Genomic DNA, 18,264 nt, shown 5'->3' on the forward strand with positions numbered 1-18,264 from the left:
ATATTAATCATCAGCAGAACAGGCTCAGAGTAACTTCAAAGCAAACTAAAAGAAAGGGCTGACATTCTGTATATTGCTTTATCGTCTCACCACCCACCCACCGCCTCATATAGCTGTGGATGAATATGCAGTTGTATTCTGGCTGACCTTACGATTTAGTAGGTAGATTCCTCCAAATCAATCAGAGTTTACTTTATAAATGTCTGTGGAAGTATGTGCAAAATGTTTGGGGTCACACAGGGTGTTATGTAGCAGAAATATTTATACAATCCTGTATGTATGTGGTATCATCATACATCGGATGATGCCACCATGGTGGACTCAAAAAAGTCCACATACAAAGACAACCTGTGCGATTCTTCTGTTTAATCTGATCTAATGTCTCTTATGAACAAAAAAAAACAACAACAACCATGTGGTAAATTAGCACAATGAAATCATCACAGTCTGACAACCTGGTTTCCAGAAAGATGAGGCATTTTGATCAAAACTCACAATCAGGTGGCGGCTGGCCACCACAGAGGCATCCTTAATTCCTTCAGCTGACAAGTCCAGGTGGAGGGATAAACTGTGTCCCCACTGGAGATTATATAATGAAAATCATCAGATGAGCTATGGGGGCTGCAGTTTTCTCATTTGTTTTGTGTGTTTTATTCGTTAGTCATATTGGGACATTGTGTACTTTTGACAGACACTGAGGAGATACTGGTGTCATATAAGTTTCTTTTTATTCTTAATATAAACATATATTTATTAGCTGTTTTAGTCATGTAAACATGGGAAAGCAATATTCTATGTGTCACAGGACGACGTCTATGTTTAGGCTGTGATGCCTCCCCAGGCTTAATCATACACATGTGGCATTAAATGATGTCATTCAATAAAAGTCTAATGCAGTGGCCAAGTTAAACAACGGTCAATATAAATTACTGTATCAGCAGAAATAATTTGTATTGTGTGATAACAGATCATAATGGTCCTTGTCAACAGTAACTAATGGTGGTGTGTCCTTATCCCGTCCTCCATCTCATCAGCTCATTTCCTAGATGTAAATAACGTTGTATTTCTCAATCACCATCATCACAGAAAGCAACCCTGCAGTGAGTCATATATTACACATTAGCTATATTTGGAGGAGGAATAAGAACAATAAGGAGTGGTGTTCTCAAAGCATCTTTATGCTAATGTGTGGAGAAATCCTCTCTGTGCTGGGCAGGAGCAGTAATGCATTAGCTGGTGGTTCAAAGCTGAGTAAAGCACACTGCCTTTTCTTTTTGAACTTGCCTTTCACAGGGAATATTGCACACAGGCAGCTGGGGAGCGAGTGACTGTCTTCGGCTGCTGGGTGTGAGTGTGACAGTCGTTTCAAGATAGTTTTTAATGATGTGATGGAGACCCGATAAAAGCTACTTTAGTAATAAGCAGAGATTTAATGCTCATGTGAGATGAGATTTCTGCGTGTGCTCATTTTAATAAGCGTTTCAAACAACTGCAAGGAAATCCGCTCTTGATAGCTTGTCATCTGTGTCCACTTCAGCCTCTCTAGAATGTATTTGCAGTTCTTAGAGGGTTTTTAGGAAGCCGTTCTGGACCCTTCAACCTCATTCTCCTCTAGTTTGCATAGGTGTGCCTAATTGGCGCTGTCTTATTGCACCATTAATTCACACTGTGACCCAGTCTTTGCAACCAGGAAGCCCCCATCTGCTCCAACAGACAGCCTAGAAGAGCAATTAGTCTCCCATTGCTGAACTCTTCAAGTTACTTTCTCACCTTGGTTTCTAATAATAAGGCAAACGTGCAATACTGAACACCTGCACCTACTGTTCCGAACACACGGCAGATCAGACCCAGCTCTAACATTACAACTTCATGCATGTAATCCTGTGTGATGGATAGAGACGAAAGAATGTACCATAAGGTTTCCCACCCACATCCTGATGTAATATTTATCTGAGGAGAAATTCAACATTCAATTTTTCCTGCTCGTTTTCTCTCCTGTTTGTTGCCTGTCTCCGCGTGCTGCTGCTTTGGGGTTGTCACAGGATATTCTTCAGTGTCCCTGCAGAAAGCATGCTTACACACATGAACTGTGAGCTGTGTGTAGCTGCTGTGTTCGTAACCAGGCACTGCATGCACACACAAAAGTGACAGCCACTGATAAAGAATTGTTAAAGTGTAATAATACATTTCTTTGTCATATTATTATGTCAGTAATGACACTGTGACAGAAGGGTCAGTAATAAGCTTCATATTGCTTTTTGAAGGAGAGCGGCAGTGCATCAAATAATCCAAATTACAACCAAGCTCTGAGGGTTCACCAGCGTGACTATTTTTTATTTTTTAAAGAAAACCAACAGACTTTCTGACACTTTTTATTGACATAAAAATAAAAACTGTCTGAATTTCGAATAATACTGCTGCTTTCTGCAAAAAAAAAAAAACATAAGGCTAATATCGCTGGGCTGTAATCTATGAGCCATTTAAACATGACCTCTGTGTATATCTACTTATATCTAAGTGTTTGCTGAACTTGTTTGTGTGATTAATGAATGTGGCGAATGCTTGAAATAAACAGAATTTTCCCCCTCTCTTAGAGCCCCGTGATTGAGAGTGCCCACCTCCCTAATCAGACATCATGACGACTCCTGGTGAGATCCAAACCTGTAACCTCAACATGATATGAATCTATATTAGCATACATAGTCTCGCTGCCCACCTCCCCTGCAGTCCAACCCTTATTTTTTTTTTACCCATCATGTTTCCATGGCAACCCCAGCCATTCAGCAGAACCGCCGTCTATGTGATATCTGAGTTGTAAGCTTGGAAATTATACTTCACCCGAGAAGGTGCCTATCTGTAATTGTTTGATGTAGTCACTCAAAGGTGGAAACTCCCAGCTTGTCTCTCAGATAAAGCTACAGCAGCTGTATTTCACATGTTACTTTAAAATGCTCAGGCTTCTTTGGTTTAGGCTGTCCAATAAAAATGAGATTTGTCTGTAACATTTCTATGGACCTCAATAAGCTGATAATATATATATATATAAAACTACTTATACGAGAGTGTTTATGTTGTGAGGATTTCACAAGATCAATGATTTGGAGGTTGATTTTTTTTTCTTTTCATTCACTCAGGAAATATCATCCCTCCAAACGACGTGAAGATAATCTGCCTCCAGACTCTGTGAACCTCTGCTCCGGTCTACTTCAACCAGCTAACCCCTGCTACCTGCTCCTGCCATGTTGAGTTCAACGCTCTGGCCCAAGTTGCAGTTCGCTTCTGCCTGTTATTGGCCCCTCCACATGTTCCTGCTGGAGCTTCTGATACCAGGAGTCCTGCCTAGCATCTCCAGATTACCCCCTGCGGCCAAACGCGAAATCATCATTGATGGGGACTTGGTGATTGGAGGACTGTTCCCTGTGCATGAAAAAGGGGATGGGATGGAGGACTGTGGCAAGATCAATGAGGAGAGAGGGATCCAGAGACTGGAAGCTATGCTGCTGGCACTCGACGAGATTAACTCCAGCGACCGTATCCTTCCCGGTCTCCAGCTGGGAGCCCACATCCTGGACACCTGCTCAAAGGATACCTATGCTTTGGAGCAGTCCCTTGATTTTGTCAGGGCCTCCCTCACCAAGGTGCATGATCCAGGTTTCATCTGTCCAGATGGATCCAGACCCATCCAAAATGAGGTTCCGCTGGCCATCTCCGGGGTTATTGGAGGATCCTACAGTGATGTTTCAATCCAGGTATGTATCCAAATTCATCTGTTGCACATGTTCAGAGTTTAAGGATGCAATCGTACAATCCCAGCTTGGATTGTCTAAGGATCAATTGATTAATTTTCTATAATTAACGACACTTAAACCATGCAACCTATGAGAATAACTTCCACATTTCGCGATCCTTTTTAACCAAGTGTCTTCATTACTTTTTCCTCATCTTAACCACACCATGGTTGCAATATGCAGCTTTTTGCAAGAAGGAAGACAATGTAGGTGTCTTATTAACTGCTTCATTAATAACCCACTCATCAAAACAAAGTCCTAATGTTCTTGTATCACTGAAAAAGTAATTTCTGCACACATTTAGCTACGGAACACTTTTATACCTTTCAGACAACCCACGCTCAATCATTAAATCATCCTTTGTTCCTGCAGCAGGCAATGTGTTACTTGTAGAGAGATAAACTTGCACACTTAAGTCTGCACTCACATTCTCTCCTCTCCATATTTCAGATAATTACTAAAAAAATCCTTGCATCTGCTCTTTCTCTGAGCAGGAGTGCTGCACCTTCAGTCTTTTTGTTTTTTTTGCTTCATCTGTAGCAACAATCCACCTGGGATGATTCTGTTTGAAACATCAACAGTCACATAGACAGCCATCACTTTGTCAGCAACTTCATTTCCCCCTCGCAAAGAAGATTGACCTTTCACACGCGTCTCAAAGGTTGCCTTAGGGCGATGCATCTGAGCATAATTAACTAATTCGGATTGCCCTCACTTGCCATAATTACCATGATGCACCGGGTGTTAGCAAGACAAAGTGTGTAGGAATAAATTGGTTACACCTTGCATTAACTCCAGATCACAGCACATGTATTAAACACACACACACAGAATAAGCTGTGTGTGGTAAACATACAGATCAGTTTTATTACAGTTAGCAGCGTGGGTATACCTTGTTTGTTTTTCTAGGTAATGCACGTCATTCAGATAACATCTTGACTGATAAATAGCTGAAGTATTGATGTATATCTGTGTTAGAGAAACAGGAACATGACTCAGCCTGACACTATATATCACAGGATATGTAGTGTCTGTCTACAGTTTCACACACCCCCCCTCCCAACTTATTTTTATGCAAATTAGATCTCACTCTTCAGATTGGGTTGTTCAACTAATGCTGTGTGTTGGGATTTATTTTATTTATGATACAAAAAAAAATATATTGTGGTAGAACAGAGAGGTGCTGTCTGTCCTGTCCTTCTCATAGTAATGAAATTGCTAGTTGACTAACATTTATTTTGTATTGTATATTTTGTATTTTGTCCTTCTGAAGCTCACTAAATGATTTATTTGGTTTAATCAGTTTAAGCTGGGTTTTTTTATGCACTACTTCCAGTAGTCGGTGCGTCGTTGCAATATATTTTTTTCCAGGCCACATCCTGTTAGTCCACCAAGCCAACCACAACCTCAACCTTATTTTAACACAACATACAAGAAACAAAAAGAAACCAAATATTTTTTTGCCTTTAGGCTAATTGCATAAAATCTCTGAACTGTAATGGTTGCACTTCAATACCCCTCATTGTCCACAGTAGGGATTATGGACATTTTCTTGACTATGTTGAGTGCTGCAGTCAGAGTGTGATTTACCCTTCAATAAGTTCCTGTAAGGAGTCTGCAGCTCTGAATGCTTTATCTCAGCGTGTTAGAGCTGAATGAAAAAGAGTCTGAGTCTCCTCTAGACTGAGAATATCCACGAAGTCTTACACTCAGTACTTCATCTCTGTAAAAAGAAGTGAATAATACAGCTCATCCTCTCCTGTAATGTTGATGATGATGCCTTGACAACAGAACAGCATGTTTTTTGTCTGTATCTCCCTGTGAATGAGTCTTTAGCAGCCAAACACTCACAAAGACTCAAAAAGAAAGCCTCTCCTTTTGAGTGTTCTTGTATGAATTTGAATACATACCTCTACTGTCACCATACTTAACAGACCCTTTGTTAGTGCCGTCACTTCCCGGACACTAATGAATCCAGCCATGAGAGTGGCTATAGAGCGCCTTGGTGGGATTTTTTTGAGAGGTCACTGGTTTACACGGTCGCTATTTTACCCCTGAGAAGCACTTTGTGGCGATGAAGGGTGTAATGAAACTGAGGAGGACCAGTGCCAGGGACTGTCCTGGGGAACTTTTGAGAGAAACTGATTTTCCCATCTGTGGGGTGCATCTCCATTGGTTGGCAGGGGTGCATCCACCTGCATGTGGAGAAGAGGAGGAGGATGCTGCTTGTGACAGGGCCAAGGACGAGATGTAGTAAAAGATGGTGGGAAATAAGCCAGTTTCTCCTCTGCCTCAAAGGATCCGTTCAAAATTAGCCCGGCGGTATTTAGGAGGCGTCTTACTCATCCCGCCGTATGTTCTCATCCTTGTTATGTCTCTTCACTGTTCAGCTTTTTGAAAATAACTTTGAATTGCCATCTGGGATGTTAGCTGTATAGAATCAACCACAGGTGTTGACTCAGTCCTGTCTGCCTACAGATATGAACATAATTATTCATTAGAGAGGAATCATAAAACAATAATATCATTGCCTGGACAAATAACATTGAGATGAGTATCTAAAATATTAACCACACAATTAAAATATAAATGGAGGCATATTCACAACATTGTTTAAATATTTTAACCATCGTTATAAACAATAGAATAGATGGACTATCATGAAGTGAATGTGCAACAATGTTATCCACCATTTTCTTACACAAGGCCGTGTCGTGCAGGTGGCTGAAGTTTGTCTTTATGAGCTATTTTAGTATGTTCAATGAACTGATCTGTTTCCGAAGCAATAACTCTTTACCTCCTGATAGTTAGGCTCCAGTCATCATGAAATTTGAAAACCTTAAAAATGTAATATCTGAAATTTATACTTTAGAAACATCGTTCTACTCCTTTAAGACCATCAGACAAACTCTTTTCAAACCCCTGCCGAAGCTGCTGGGAAGGCCCAGAATAATCTGAGGTTATAACATCTGCCCTGCCATATATTGATGTTTAATATTTTCCATTTGTTGTAGTTTATTAACTCTGTTATGTTGTGAGGAGGAAGTGTTAAGGGATTCTGATGAAAAAAATAGTAACCTGCTTTGGTGTTAACTTCAAACAGGTCTTGTTTATCATGTGATATTATAGACTTCCAACTAACCCCCCCTTCCTCTCTTCTCTCCTTGAAAGTGTTATTTTTGAACTAGAAATTTTAGCACATTCGGAAAACACATTGCGGCTCTCTAATTAGCACATCTGAACGTCGTTCAAACTGAAGGGAATATATCATAATAACTGGAAGGTTGGGTAGAGTCAGGGTCTACACAGTCAACATTACTTCGAGTCCATAGGTTTCTCTTTATCTTGTGTGTCTGCTGTGTTTCACAGCATCACAGGAATAAATGAACCTGTGGCTGTCTAGGATGTAGGGCTGAGGATTTCATGACAGGGCCTCTACACATCAGCTACAGTATCAGTAAAAAGTGCCAGACTTGTTGAGTTTATTTCATAATTGCTAGAGGCTATAAAGGATATCTCACAGCTTTAAGCGGAGAAGGCGATAGAGAGCAGATCCATCCCTTCCAAAGGTTGCTCTTGTGGTGAGTATTGTTTTGCTGGTGGGTGGAAATAATAGATGTAAGTTTAATATGAAAAATCTGTTCCTGAAATAGTGCAAGCAAACAAATCAACACACAGTCTTTCTGCTGGTACATCCGGCAGCTATCAGGTTAGATCGCAGACAGCTGTGGCCCACAGACATGAATGTCCACTGCACCTGTTGCAAGATAACCATGTGCATCTGTGCTGCGCATTGTTATCTTGCAATGAGCTAAATGTTAGACATAAATACACTTTCAGATTATAGTTGTATTTAGCTTATCAGTTGGCTCTGAGTGTGTGTGCCACATTCATATAATAAGGCCGCCACCACCCCTCTGAGATACTTTGAATGTTTTAGGCTGCCTGAGTACAGAAGTGATACATGATGTGAACATGCATCCATATCCATATACCCGGAGCCTATCCCAGCTATCTACAGGTAAGAGGCGGGGTACACTCTGGATAGGTCGGAATGTGAGCATGTGTAAGCGTGGGTGTACCTTAGCCTTTGGCTGGTGGTCAGCTCTGTCCTCCTGGTGTGCAGTGTCCACTGGATGGCATCATGTAGAGACTTCAGGCCATGTGATGCCCCCTCAGTGCTTCAGCCACTACTGTTTGCAGTCTGAATTTAAAATAACTTTGACCACAAAGACAAAAAGAGATGTCTTCTATAAGCCACAAGCTGCTTATGGTTTGTTTTGTTCACAGCAGTGGCTCTGTCTAATGCTGTACAGAAAAAGAGCTGACCATGACACCATGCCTTCAAAAATATATAAATCAATCTGACTGGAAAATGCTGAAACATGATTATGTTCATTTAAATGAAGGTGATTTAAGCAGCAGTAGTGTTTCTGTTACGTTGGGCACTTGATGTGTGTCTTCCTCTAACACGGCATCTACAGCAGCCTGTTTAAAAACTTAAAGTGCAGCGTGATACTGCGAAGCTGCTTCAATTCAAAAATAATCCTCTTCAGGTACAGAACTGGTGGGGAGCATATCTAGCAGATATGTACTGCCACTGCTGTGGTTTCCCTTCCAGCTGGCTGAAATAAGAAAATGGATACATTTGGAGCTGAAAATCAGTTGTCAGAAACAAATGCAAATGAGCAAGTGCATTCAGAGGTGTGCAGCACTGCCAAGTTGATCCAATTTCCAATTTGGAGGAATAATCCCTGCATGGAGAGACCGCAGTTGTAGTCATAGTCGATGCTTGGGTTTGCCTTAAATTGTTTTGGAGAGAACAAATCAGATCGGAGCAGAGGAGCATGGGAAATGCGTCATTAATGTAAGGCGTGTGTGTTTGATGTTGCACAATCAATTAAATCACATTGGTACTCTGCCGTTTCAGCGGGCTCTCCACAGTGCAGCACAGTTTAGCTTCCTCTTAGTGTCTGGATCAAAGCTCCATACCGTAAAATAATGAAAACATAACATTGCCTTGGACTTCTTATATCTCATACAGACTGTTAAATACATGCTGTCATAAAACAATTCAAGATCTGGATGTTTCACGGTGTATTTAAATACATTTAACTATTTTATTACCTTATATACTCAACCCTACACCATCACATTTTACTAACTAACTCAGCAGCTATTTGCACACTATATATATCATGCATAATGTGTATTTCTGGGTCTTTGGTGAGCAGCTTGGCTGGTGCACTGCACATCCAGATTTCCACTCCATCTACTGTATCTACTGTAGGGCTCAGCTTGACAGGGACCTCGGGGACATACAGATGGACTTTTCATGTTGAAAAAAATCATGACAGACACATGAGTAAGAGACTGCCCATGTTCCAGCTGTCTCATATCTTTCCTTACTTATGCTTCTGCAGGATCACTGGCCTGGAATCCCATAAAAGAAACAGTAACGCATCTCATAAACTATCATATAAACTTCATATCGAGCCTGTTAACTGCAAACCCAACTACTGTAGAGATTTTGAAGCTGAGGAAGTTGAAACTCTGTAGACACTGAGCATATTACATTACACATGCTTACTTAATTGGGACCAAATATTATGGATAATGATCCCTAACTGCTTAACAGTAGTCAGTAGCTACCTAATAGAGCATGTCCCCCATTATAGTCCTCGGTCTAGTCCAGTCCAGACTGAACAAAAAGGAACACTGAAGGGAAGGAGGTATACAGAACTCTTTAAGTATGTTTAATAGAAAGCAGTCTGTTCAACTAATGAACCTCCTCAATAATAAAACCATCACAAGAGCTGTGTAATATACTGCTGTAATCACAATGATATATTTATTATAACCAGCAATTCTAATGAAGTCATTCTTTTAATTGTAAAACACTACACTTCCTCTCATGCATCATTTCCATTGGCCCATGATGTGTTTAAAACACAGTATGTAGTTAATATGAGAATACATACAGGAAGTTTCCATAAACTGTGTTCACATTGCTGTGTATGGGGTGTTTTGGTGTAAACATGCCCCCATTATATTATTAATGTGGTAACTGTGGTCGGAGCTGTGTCTCATTTAGATTTTAAAAGCAGTGGACCGCGAAGAGCATCTAATTGGAGCTCCTCTGTTGTTTTTTCTGGATGATCAAAACAAGCTGAAGTAGTCTGGGTCACTATTGGGGATTAGTTCAGGTTAGGGCAAAGTTATAGGTTTGCAATGATTATGAATAAGGTAAGTGTAGGTGTTGGATAAATTATTATCAGTAAAAGTGTCTCCCGGGAAACTGTACAATCCTTATTATAAAATACATAGTGATTTTATGAACACATGTACAGCAGATACTCCAGTGTCTGTGCCGCTGGTGAGAGTGAGAGGGAAGCACTGCATGAGGATGAACAGACGGTTACTGTCACACACTCCAGTGCCGTGCTGAAAGGTGCGCTGTCAAGCCTCTCCAAGAATCTATTGATGAAGGCCAACTAGCTGTCTGCCAGAGGAAACTCTTTACCGTGCAAGTTTGACTGACTGACTCAGTGTAGCTGCTGATTTGTTGGCTGGCTCCATGCTGTATGCATCATAGCCAACATAAATTCAATCAGTGAATCTTATCAGGCTTCCCCGTGCATTCATAACACAGATCACATCTTTCTGTAGGTAATGTGAGGAGACCTCTGCCTTATATTCTTCTAGAAACACTATAGAGAACTACTGCCGGGTACAGTTCACTTGTCTGACTACATTATATTTACTGCAGTCGTCCCCTCAAGAGCTCATAGTGTGTTGTGCTGCTTCTTGTCTTTGGGGTGTTTTAGTTAAAGGGGTTAAAGCAGATCAGGGTTAATGTTAGTGATGTCTGAGGCACTTACTCCACTAATGTATATTACAAGTGTTTTACTTTATATCCACAGGCCGTAGCAGTGAAAGGGTGAATGTGTCTGGAGGGTGGAGCTGTGTAATCAGAGAGTTACACGAGACGACTCTTGAAAGAAGTAACAAGTAAACAAGACATGTATATTGTTCTAGGGGCTAAAGGAAAAACAGCACTGCTAACATGCTATTATTTAGCAGGTTTAGTGTTTGTCATGTCTGCCATCTTGCTCACACTTGTAATTATTTTAGCATTTTAGGACAGTGTCTCTTCACAATGTGATTGTTTGGAGGTTGAACTGGGATTGGGGTGTTATGTCTGATGTTTTAATACTCATTTAAAAAGTTGATAAACCGGATTTATTGAACTGCTATGAATGTACTTCAAGATATCTTCTGGTCTGGATAGTAGAAAACAATGAAAAATAAAAACTTTAAAAATAGGATAAGTCTGATTTGTTGGCTTTGAGACCTTTAGAAACTAGTGTAGGTGGTGATCATTGGTTTGTTGACCTTACATCACTGCTTAATGTAACTGTAATTGGTCTGAATGATCGGATAGCATTTCTTAGACTTATAGTGTAAATTCATGTTCAGTAATATATCTAAGAATAACTACTTTTAAACAGTTATTAGTTCTAACTTGAGCACCATCTGCCCAGTTTCAATTTCCATTAGAGAACTGAAACTCAGCACAGTTGCATAGAAACTGCAACATGAATTGGTGTAATTATAGCTCGATGGATAATTTGCTCCTGCTGTATGGTCTAAATGAAAAGCCAGCACTTAAGTGGCGCATGTACCGGATTTCATGGCAGCTAGTTCACTAACACACCACCAGCCACTGGCTATAAACATTACGTTGCATGTTCAGTCAATGGACTCCATGCAGACAATTAAAATCCTGGTGTACATACAGTATTTAATACAATATTTAAGTCCTTTTGAGCCGAAAGACAGAATGGTACTTTTTAATGGGAGTGTGAGTGCAGAAGGATCCAATTACTTCCATCGGGATCCTGTTGTTTGGAAAAGCCTCCAGGCATACAATGATGCCTCAGGGAGGAGGCAATCATATTGAAGCCCCAGAGTATTCACTAATCACTACCACATCTCAAGAGGAATCCTGCAAAATGACAAGTTTTTACTGCATCTCTGTCATGGCTCCGTAATGCTGTGTAGGGAAAATAATTGCCATAATTTTATGTTATGACTGCGACGCAATAATTCCAGCAGACTCGTGTTCAACATGGATGCTGAGTTTTGCACTCAAAGATTATCATCCACCCCTGGTGAACTCAGCACCACCAACAATCATCTACCACAAGGAAATCAATTTATTTGTCTGGGTTAGGCAGGCATCCCAACTCCTGGCAGAATTTTTCAGCCGTCTTAAATGTCTTGACAGAATGGTTCTAACTGGACAAAACAGCCAAAGACACTGATAAAATCATTATCTCTGTGCCATTGTTGCTGTTGTTATCAGTGAAGGGATTTGTGGCACTAACTGCAGGTGATGTGAATCCCTGACAGACTAAACAGTGAGATAGAAGACTGTGGAATTGTTGCTTTTTTCCACTGCCAGTCTCTTCCGTGCAGGCAGCTCTGCACTTGAATGGCTCCACTTCACCTACAGACCAGATGATATCTGCAAAAAGACTAAAAACTACTTGAAATCAGCATTGAGTGAAATGTAGAGGCTTTTATTCTCTCGAATTCCAAGTTCATTTTAGGATGAAAAAAAAAGTGGGACCATACTGCACACAAAATTGGCAGATAGGTGATGACTAAACCTTAAGAATGTTTAAGAATGTTAATTAAAATGGATAAAAGGACCAAAGTCACAAAGGAAAAGCACAGGGTTAATGGAACAAAGCAGTGTGCAGATTTGAACAGGTCCTAACTAAGGAAATTATCTTTTAAATTACCAGGCATCATGAGTAAATTATTTCATAGTTCAAACAGGATCAAATCCTCCAGTATGTTCAAAAAATTCAGTGTCCATATTCTTGTCATTCTCCAGGTGGCCAACCTTCTGCGATTGTTCCAGATCCCTCAGATCAGCTACGCCTCCACTAGTTCAAAGCTCAGCGATAAGACTCGTTACGACTACTTTGCCCGCACTGTACCTCCTGACTTCTACCAGGCCAAGGCCATGGCTGAGATCCTGCGGTACTTCAACTGGACCTATGTGTCAACAGTAGCATCAGAGGGTGACTATGGTGAGACTGGCATTGATGCCTTCCAGCAGGAAGCCCGTACTCGCCAAATCTGCATTGCAACCTCAGCCAAGGTGAGCCGTTCCATGAACCGCCAGGGCTATGATAATGTGATCCGCTCCCTGCAACAGAAGTCCAACGCCAAGGTGGTCATCCTGTTCACCCGCAGCGAGGATGCGCGTGAGCTGCTGGTGGCTGCCGCTCGGATGAATGTCTCATTCTACTGGGTGGCCAGTGATGGGTGGGGAGCGCAGGAGAGTGTGGTTAGAGGCAGTGAGACTGCAGCAAATGGGGCTTTCACCATAGAACTAGCCTCCTACCCGATCAGAGAGTTCGAAGACTACTTCACCAAACTGAATCCTTACACCAACACAAGGAACCCATGGTTCAAGGAGTTCTGGGAGCACCGATTCAGCTGCAACCTCCAGGAGCATGGCTGCAGTGACCACAGCCTACGAGATGGAACTTTTGATCCAGAACCCAAGATTATGTTCGTGGTGAATGCGGTCTATGCCATGGCCTATGCTCTGCACAACATGAGACAGGCAGTGTGCTCCAACACATCTAAGGTCTGTGATGCCATGAAACCAGGAAATGGTAAAAGATTCTACAAGGAGTTCATCTTGAAGACAAAGTTTGAAGGTAAAAGCAGCAACAAAAGCAAACACGGTCACAAAAAGAAAAGAAAAAGTAAATGCTTTTGCTCAAATATAGTTTTGAAAGTGGATACGCTTTAAGTGTAAAGCAAATGGGGGTGGTGAATAAGCATGACACAAGATTAAGACTTCAAAGGATTTCCTCAGTAGAGCTGAATAGGCTTTGTAATTATTCAATTAGCAAAAATATCCATAAATTAGCATGAGGGAATCAGTGGAATGGGAACATATCTAGAACATACTATTCTGAGAAAGCAATATAAAAGCTTGTACTATGTTTATAATTGTATGTAGTTATATAAATACAGATTTACTTTGCTCATTTTGATGTAGTATAACAAACTTGTTGCTAAAGATCCTAGCTATAAGTCACCATTTGTGTATTCTTCCTCTTTCCAGCTCCGTTCAGACCTGCTGACACTGAGAGCATGGTGCGTTTTGACGCCTTCGGTGACAGCATCAGCCGCTACAACATCTATCATTACCACAAAGAAGAGGGCAAGTTTATCTACAGGAAGGTTGGCTACTGGGACCAGAACCTGACCCTGAACACCTCCCTGGTCCCCTGGCGTGGCCTTGTACCACCAACCTCCCAGTGCAGTGATCCCTGCAGGAAGAATGAGGTGAAGAGCATGCAGCGTGGAGATGTTTGCTGCTGGATCTGCATCCCCTGTCAGCCTTACCAGTACCTGCAGGATGAGTTCACTTGTGCCGACTGCAGCTTCGGTCAGTGGCCTCTGGAGAACTTGACCGGCTGCTATGATCTGCCGGAAGAGTACATCCGATGGGAGGACGCCTGGGCTATTGGGCCTGTCACCATCTCCTGTCTTGGCATCATATGCACTCTGTCAGTAGTGGGCCTGTTCTTCAAGCACAATGAAACCCCTGTGGTTAAAGCAAGTGGACGTGAACTCTCCTACATCCTCTTGCTGGGAGTGCTGATGTGCTACAGCATGACCTTTATCTACATCACCAAACCTTCCACTGCTGTTTGCACCCTACGCAGACTAGGCCTGGGAACCTCATTCGCAGTGTGTTACTCAGCCCTGCTAACCAAGACTAACCGCATTGCTCGCATCTTCAGTGGAGTGAAGGATGGAGCCCAGCGGCCACGTTTCATCAGCCCAGGCTCCCAGGTAGCAATCTGCGGTGCTCTTATCTCCTGCCAGCTGCTAGTGGCAGTTATTTGGCTAATAGTGGAGGTGCCAGGGGTTCGGAAGGAGGTGAGCCCAGAGAGGAGAAATGTGGTTACCCTCAAGTGCAACAGCAGAGACACCAGCATGCTCATGTCACTCACCTACAACTGCATCCTCATCATTCTCTGCACCGTCTATGCTTTCAAGACAAGAAAGTGCCCCGAAAACTTCAATGAGGCCAAGTTCATCGGGTTCACCATGTACACCACCTGCATCATCTGGCTTGCCTTTCAGCCCATCTTCTATGTCACGGCGAGTGACTACAGGGTAACTATGAATTTTCATCATTTACATTTGTAGAATCCTCTGGAGCTCATTGTTGTAGAAATAATGTAAACAAAGTCTATAAATGACTGCCCTTTGTGTGTGTACCATTCCTAAAGAGGAAGGTGTCACTTTCTCATTCCATTTGATCACCCTCACCCAGACTCATGAAAGAGCAGCTGTTTTTTTTCATGTAGGCTGAAGGAGCTTTCAAGACGAGAACAAAGACTCTGGAGACACATCAGGCCTGAATATACTGATAGAAATAATTAATGACAGCCAAACTGATTCACTGAATCACTACATTACTATGCTTAAAGACACTTTTCAGGTGCAAGAGGACTACTTCATGACAATTCTAACAGCTCATGTTTTTTAAATACCAGGACTGAATCCCAGCTGGCCCTGTGTAATGAACTCTTAAAGCGACAGTTCACTTCAATATCAAATCATATTATTATGTGCATTCAGTACTATTTATTATGAGTTTTATTTTTTATGGGTTTTGGAGATTTTGGGGAGTTTTCCCTCCAAAGTAGCTCAACTAGCAAGCTCATTAACGCCTCAGTTGAGCCATAATGCTCATCAGGTCACGGAGGGATAAAAATGTGATTAATTGATTCTAGGTTTCTGTCCTCCAGGTAACTGTCCCTTTAATTGTAAGCAGCAGCATGCTGACTGCTCACTCATTTCATATTGCTACCTCCCTAATAGCTGTGGTGCCTGTGATATATCTTCTGTAGAGCTGTCACAGCGGGATAAAGTTGTGCAGCCTTTAGCCTTTATGTGTTTGCTAAATTTAGCTCGCATCACTCAAACAACAATAAACAAATGGGTTGTAATCTGAGCTGTAACATCACAGCATCCTGCAGATTACAGTATACATTTTATTGATAGCTCCCAGTGCAAATTAATCTCGCTCTATCTCGCTCTGTGAAGTGAGACAAATAAGACAAAACATTAAAAACATAAAACTGACAGACCATGTTAAGTTATGAGTGCTGGTGCCTCAGGCGAACCCAAGGGTACTGCCACAGCATTTTGGTCAAGGTGTGTAACACAAGGCCTTGGTTGAACAAACAAATATGGAAAGGGCTTTGCATCATCATGAGTTACCACAGGCTTATTTTGTCTGTAGTGATCAGTCTTCCTGGCACCCAAATCATGAACCCAAAACCTGATCCTCAGTAAGATTGAAGAGAGACCTGCTGAGTGCTGTGTATACGCAGAGTATGAGGCGTTCATAGTGGAGAGGCAGACTAATTGAAAGACTGAGAGGTCTGGCACTGCTACAGAGACCTTGACGCTTTGGTTCTGTGTGACAACAATAATAATGGCTGTGGGTTCAGTTGCCACATTTCAAATTAGAGTTGGATAGCAGAAAAATATTCTAATGAGGGAGTAGCCTTGTTGCCCAGTGAATCATGATGAACTCAAGGCTTTACAGACACATTTCTTTATTCACCGTTACCACTACAGACACGGTTACATCCTGCAGTATGTGCTCTATACGCTGGTTAATTAAACATTCATTAAAAATAAAATAAAAAATCTGTCATGAAGAATATACAACATTTAAAAAGTCCCACATCAGTAAATTAAGCATAACCGCATTCTCTTTGCTGTCACTTTCAAAAGTAAAAACACAGGAGGGTCCACACTGTGGTGCTTCACGATTGTTTTTGTAAACCGTGAAAAAAAAACTGGCAGCTAGAAAGACACCTTTATGTCTGAAAGAGATTAGAAGGCAGAGAGAGGAGACAAAGTAATATTACTCACAGTCCTGCTGGTGTTTTATTTTTGAAGTTCAAATGTGTGAGGACTTCTCGTGTTTCTGCGTTGCTGTTGTTTGTGCTGTATGTTTGGGAGGGATTTCACTTCATGCTGTGGTTCTGCAAATAGAAGTTCCTGGACTGCAGGGGTGACCAGTGGGGTGGGAAGGGAGGGAGCTCAGGAAGATGACCCCAGCAGTCAGCTCACATTAGCAGCTGAAATATGACTAACAAGGCTCTGACTTCCCAGGATGGCCAGCTGTGCTTATCCCATATTCTTCCTCTCGCCCCTCATATTCATGCACATACAAATTCTCGATTAGAATTGCTAACATACATAATAAAAAACCTCACACAGACATTCATAATTGAAAATGGAAATGTGGCTAATAATGCAAGAATAATAGAAATAAGGGAGAAATATTAGACACTATTGCTTTTTATGGTAACTTCTTTAAATTAAATTATCTCTTGGGATAAGTGATTCAGGGTCAACCACAGAAGAAGAGAGTGGGAGTGGATTAAAGGTTTGGGAGTAATCAGAACAGGAAATCAATAAAAATGTGAGTGATCAAGGCCTTTGGTGGGTGTGTGTGCATGCTGCTGCCAGGTGGCCTTTGAGCAAACTTCATTAGTCCTTTTGAAGACAAAAACAGGAAAGCCATGTGCTGACAGATCATCACACCCTCTCTCTCTCTGTTCACAGGTGCAGACCACCACCATGTGCATCTCTGTCAGTCTGAGCGGTTCTGTGGTTCTCGGCTGCCTCTTTGCCCCAAAGATTCACATCATCCTGTTCCAGCCTCAGAAAAATGTGGCCACGCTCAGAGTCACAGCCAACCGTTTCAGTGCCACTGTGTCCACTTCTGCCTCTGCTCCCAGCTCCAGCTACTCAAAAGGTACTGATATCCTAGTGGAGCACTAAATGTTTTTGGATATATCATTCAAAAAACTTAAATAATAAAAGAATATTTTGAAATTAATTCATAATTTTGAGGAGTAAAGAAGCAGTTTTAGGATAATGAAGTACCATCTAGATTTGTTTGACCGAGTGCATCTCTGGTCTCTGATTTTTGTGCCTTTGTGCAGTAAAATATCAACAAATAGAAATAATGTACAAGCACCTCCAGTCCCTGCTGCAGATTGTCTGTTTGTGCTCACAGCTTTTATCTCTGGCTCACAGTTTTGTTTCCTATCAGCTTGGCTAACATCACTGCTTTTACTCTCTCAGGATCAGCCTCCAACTACGTGCCAGCAGTCTGTAACGGCCGCGAGGTGGTGGACTCCACAACATCCTCTTTGTAAAAAAAAAAAAAAAAAAAAAGATTCCTCTCTAAGCACAAGAGACCGTCCAATCATCAGTCATCCTTCCATCAAACACAGGGCTGCGTGTGTCGCCCCTCACCCCCTCCCCGTGCCACCTAACATGTTGCAGAGAGATAACTGTCAGGGTAGACAGACAGCAGAAAGGCTAACACTTACTGTGA

At 41.7% G+C, this 18,264-nt stretch overlaps 1 protein-coding gene across 1 annotated transcript; it reads left to right on the forward strand.

Moving 5' to 3' along the window:
• Positions 1-3,239: 3,239 nt before the first annotated feature.
• Positions 3,240-18,173, forward strand: grm2b (glutamate receptor, metabotropic 2b). The gene is made up of 5 exons (XM_028406674.1): positions 3,240-3,749; positions 12,694-13,531; positions 13,945-15,008; positions 17,484-17,676; positions 18,009-18,173. Exons 1-5 carry the CDS (start codon positions 3,240-3,242, stop codon positions 18,080-18,082), a joined length of 2,679 nt encoding a protein of 892 aa, XP_028262475.1. The 3' UTR covers positions 18,083-18,173.
• The last annotated feature ends 91 nt before the right edge of the window (positions 18,174-18,264 follow it).

This window comes from Parambassis ranga, chromosome 5 (assembly GCF_900634625.1).
Source record: "Parambassis ranga chromosome 5, fParRan2.1, whole genome shotgun sequence".
Classification (NCBI taxonomy): Eukaryota; Metazoa; Chordata; class Actinopteri; family Ambassidae; genus Parambassis; species Parambassis ranga.

Coding starts and splice junctions, on each gene's coding strand:
- grm2b (XM_028406674.1), top strand. CDS start 3,240: ATGTTGAGTTCAACGCTCTGGCCCAAGTTGCAGTTCGCTTCTGCCTGT. Junction 3,750..12,693: donor ACAGTGATGTTTCAATCCAG/GTATGTATCCAA, acceptor GTCATTCTCCAG/GTGGCCAACCTTCTGCGATT. Junction 15,009..17,483: donor TCACGGCGAGTGACTACAGG/GTAACTATGAAT, acceptor CTCTGTTCACAG/GTGCAGACCACCACCATGTG.